Raw genomic sequence first — 4,946 nt, 5'->3', positions numbered from 1 at the left:
TTCTTGCTCTGGTGTCTGGAGACTGAATTGACGTCCTGCCGTTGGAACCTGAGGTACGGCTTTTTCTGTTGGCGATATCACTGTGTTATTATGTCCATCTCTATTTATGTCAAATAGTAAAAAAAATAGTAATCCTAAAAAGCAAAGCTCCCCACATGGCAAGGAAGAATAGAGGTCTCATTAATGGTCCACGGGCAGAAGACTTTGCAGACGGGGGGTGGGGGGGGGCAGTAGACTACACAGAAGGGGGGCGGCACCGAGCAGACTCCCAGCAGCTCTGAACAAGCAGACAAAGCCGGGCTGCAGGCTGGGGCACCAAAGACTTTCAGGGGTGGCTAATTCCAAATTGAGCAGAAGTCTTCGCTCGGTCAACAGGCTGACAGACGGCTGGAACAAAACCTTGACATGAAGTTCTAAGCCCTCCTCCAACAGGTCCGACCTTTCAGTTCACAGATCCAGAACCAGAGTTTTCTCACCACCCCTTCACTAGTGCAGACAGGGGAAAGTCACTGAGTCTTTCTGGGTTGTCCATCTTCCATATCAATCCATCCACCACTAATGTCTGTGGGGACATTATGCTGCTCCTGATGCAAAAAATCTGGCAGTTCATTGAGGTTATGTGGTCCATCTTTCTCTTAATCAAATTTAGAGGTGGATTATTTTTTTCCAGAAAATCTTGTTTCTTGATTGAATCGTGTTTAAGTTGAATTTGCTCTAAATCGTCACCAATTCTCTACTAAATTTATGGTATTTACTGGGTTCATGGGAGAAGATAAATCCTGATCTGTAATAGATTTTTAAAATTTTTTTCAAGGTTTCAGGGTTTCAAAATGTTCCCTTTACCCAAACAGCCCTTTGCTGTTCTTCTCATTTAATGTCATCTTTTGGTCGTTGAATGTGTTGATGGTCATTCAGGTCTTTGGAGAGTTTTAACCTTTATAGACGCTGCAGCTGTTTGACGGTCTGTGTCACTGTTTGTGCACGGGAAAAACTCTGAGCGCCATCAAACTGAAGTGTGTTTTGCAGTTAAATTATCAGACATTATGGCTCAATAAGGAATATTTTCATGAAATGAAATGACCCAATACACTGCATCTTAAAAATGTTATTTATATTGGTTCTGTTGACCAAATTTCTTGTATATTGTTAGTAAGAAAGCAAACAAAGAAAAAGAGTTGATTCATCCAGTCTAGTAAAATGTTATCTGCTCAGTTATTGTGTTTGATATAACTATGGTATCATTCTTGGATGATAAACTGGACAAAAAAGCACAATAAAAACAGTTTTTTGTGCAGTCTGATCTATTTTTCATCTGACTATTTCTTTAATAAGTCATTTTTCAATGTTGGAGTTGGGATGGAAACGCTGCAACACACTGAGATGTTGATTTTACAGAAGGATTTGTGTTTTTTTACTTCAGATTATCACCAAAAGTGAATTAAAATGCCTGAGATAAAGAAAATAGTGGGATTTGGAGAATGTGTCTTTTCACAAATATGTGCAAAGGATTTGTGCCACTGGTTTGAGTTTTAACATTTTGTGCTTTTTCAATTGTGAAAGTTAAAAAGAATGTAATCTCCTACCTTCAATAATACATAGGGTTAAGGTTTTCACAATGTAAAAATTGAGATAACACAATTAACAAAAATCCTGGACATTCAACATCTTACATTTTCTGGAAAATGGTTTGAATGTTTTTTCGTTTTAAGGATTTGGACTTCACGAATTTGATTTGATCCCTCTTTTTTTTAAAGAATTGCTTACATGTATTCCTTCTTGGATCAAATGTACAAATGTACTTCCATTAAAAATTTTAAAGGCTAAAAAGGGAAATGATTTTTCATGAAATGAAAGAGTCTTGCTGGGCACAGCGGCACTCATTCAAGGAACTTTGATTCAGCTGTGTTAACTAAAAATAAGAGAAAAAGAGGAAAAAGCACCGAGCTGATAATTGGCAGACCATAATTTCATCCTGTCAGTGACTGGGAGTGGAGCTGCGTTCAACAGTAAGCAGCTTTTTTCTCCAGTGGAGCCTAATTAGCGGGGGCTGGCAGCAGCATGTCCACATTCCCAGTGTGCGGCCCACTGATTAGTCTTCTTAGCTCTAAAGTAAAAGACAGTACGGTGGCGCTCGCCTCGGCGTCCGTCTGTTCATCTGCTCCCAGCTGTGTTGGCTTTCATCAACCTCCATGAGGAGAAAACCACAACACGATCCACACAATGGAGCGTGGAGGAGAGACAAAAGCAGCTCGGTGCGTCTCTGGATGCTCATCCGTCTCTGCTGCACACCTGAATATTCATACCAATCAATGTGACTTTTAATGCCAATATTTCCCTCAGACCAGATGCTCCCAGGAGAACCATTTAAATTAGCCTGGAGGAAATGAATCTCTAAGTCCACCGCGTGAGTCATCAGTGACCGCCATGGGTTTGTGTGTAAGCTGTGAGTGTGTCTGAGGTATGTCGAGTGAAGAACATCTATTCCTCCTGACGGTAGAATCCCCTCATCTTCCACCAGTACGTCTTTGGATGCTGTTGTCATGGCAAAAGATGGAGGTGATGAACAAATAACATCAATGCTGGAAAAAAAGTCCATCCGGGAATAAATATTTGTTTTTCATATGTTCTGTAACAGTTTAATGAATTTCATCAGCATTTCATCTACTCTAGCTTGTTGCACTGAACACATTTTACCCCATATGATAAAAAATTTTCTCAGTAATATTGAGTCTTTTATCAGAATTTCTGTGGATATTCTATAATTTTACAAATTAACACAGAAGAAGAAAGGAGTTCAGTACTTGAGCCTTAAATAAAATCTAGTAAATTTGAAGTTTAAGAGCAAAAATACTTGCTTATATACGTAAAAAATTTGCTGTAAATTTGTTGAAAGTCACAAATCATGAATACAAATAGTGTTTGCAGAATCCACAGTGTATGTATTCCTAATAAACTTCTGTTTTCTTTCCTTTTTGATAGAATTTACAGCAAATGATCTCAGCTGTCAATAAAATTCCATAAACATGTTTCTTGTATTTAACTGCCATTTATTGTCAGACTACAGAATATTGATGTATAAAAATGTTTTCTTTAATCAATAAAAGCAGCATTTTGAATTAAATAATCCGTAATCAAGAGATATTCATTTAACACATCAACAATATACAGTTTTAAGACTTAAGAACCAAAATCAATAATGATTTACGATTTTTAAGATTCTCTAAATGTTAACTTTAAGGTTATTTTAAACATTTTAAATAGTTTAAGCATTTCACATCTAAACTTAATCACATGAAAATATTTCAGTTCAGCTTTATAAAAATGAACATTTCAATTCTTTCCTAATGATTCTGACAAAGACACAAACTCTTAAATTCTTTTATCATGAAAACATTACAAATACATTTTAGTCACAGAAAATCCCATTTGTATTTTAATATTAGCGTTTTGTTCAAACACATTGTAAACATTTAGTTTTGAAAAGAATGTGTTAGATTCTCATATGTATTTATCTGCTTATGGGAACAAAGGTTTGTAATAAACACAGAAGCTCTCATAGACTGAAGGCTTTGCTGTCTGGACCTCACTGATGGACAGTAGCTGTAATCACACCCATTACCTTAACTGAGCAGAAACCATCGAGCTGCAGGACCCACAAAGCTGCAGAAAGTCACAACTTTTACACACAAATGTGGACATTCCCAAGAAATGCAAGAACATGCTGAAGGAGTCATGTATGCACACACAGCAACAACACACACTGGTAGAAGCGTTCGTGGTTTTCCTTCACATGATGGAGCAGGTGAAGCCGCAGCAGTCTCTCACCAGAGCCAGGCCGGTTTTGGGGAGGAACAGCGTCTGCTGGGGTTTGGACGCCATCTTTCTGTTTGGAAACTTCCCTGAGTGGAACGACGTGAAGACAAACGGGTCACTGATTGTTTGAAATGTTCTCAAAGTTTGCAATAAAAGGAACAATTATATATGAGATGTGTGAAATATACTGTTGGCTTTGATCGAGCAACTCTCTGACTTCCTGTTTGAAGCTGGTTTGAAAGGGAATGTGTGCTGACATCCGTCTTGTCCAGGCTGTACTCTATCTGATACAGGTTTCATGGAGGGTACAGCCAGCACAGGGAGTAGAGGTAACCGAAATTTCATCTTTTGATCAGTTTAATTCTCATCTCCAAACTATGTTAAAGACCTCAGTGACAGCATGCTGCTAAAGGTTTGTTTTCCATTTTTCTATTTAAGAAATGACTAAAGAAGCATTGATGTCACAAATGCCATTATACTCTGTAGATTTGTCTTAGTTGTAACACTGATTTCAGACATTTACAATAATCAGTGGTTGCTGGTTCAAAAGGCTTCAGAGCAGAGGTCTGCAACCCTCAACACTTTCAGAGCCACAGTCTCACCTCACCATTTACAAATTTAAGGTACTGATTTTTATGATAAATATAAATTAACCATAATCTTATTTTTGCATATATAAATATATATTAACATGAAAAGAAAATAGACTTTTTCCAAAATATTAAATAGTTGAAAACTTTCAACAGACTTTCTTTCAAAATAAAAGACACTGTCACGTGGGATCATCTCATTGCAAAAATGTGGTAGAATAGTGTACATTTTAACAGTTCATTTTATCATTTGTGGTGTATTTCAGCTAGAAATTTGTAAATCTAACAAATTAAAATTAAGTCAGAGTTGATTAAATGAGTCATACTGTATTTTTAGCCTATAAAATCATTGAATTTGTTTAAAAATAGAAAATCTGTCTTATAATCTGGTGGGCCTTAATTCTTATAGTGCTTACTGACTTCTAGTTGATAGACAGTGCTCTAAAATATGTCAAAAAATGTTAGTTTGACTTGTAATGAATCCTGTACTTCAACTGTTTATGAATAAGTTAAGTAAAGTTTTTTTTTTTTTTTTTTTTTTTT

The 4,946-nt window shown here is 36.7% G+C and overlaps 1 protein-coding gene across 2 annotated transcripts in view; it reads right to left on the bottom strand.

Moving 5' to 3' along the window:
* Positions 1–3,111: 3,111 nt before the first annotated feature.
* zgc:171844 (uncharacterized protein LOC100151763 homolog) overlaps positions 3,112–4,946 on the bottom strand; it is an 18,474-nt gene continuing 16,639 nt past the window's right edge. For both annotated transcript variants that reach the window (XM_024271407.2, XM_024271405.2), the window contains exon 6: positions 3,112–3,899. In XM_024271407.2, the coding sequence (XP_024127175.1) occupies positions 3,787–3,899 (113 nt within the window). In that variant the 3' untranslated portion in view covers positions 3,112–3,786. The remainder of the gene's footprint in view (positions 3,900–4,946) is intronic.

This window comes from Oryzias melastigma, linkage group LG8 (genome assembly GCF_002922805.2).
Source record: "Oryzias melastigma strain HK-1 linkage group LG8, ASM292280v2, whole genome shotgun sequence".
NCBI lineage: Eukaryota > Metazoa > Chordata > Actinopteri > Beloniformes > Adrianichthyidae > Oryzias > Oryzias melastigma.
Note: the sequence above shows the minus strand (reverse complement) of the source record. Positions and strands in the feature narration are given on the sequence as shown.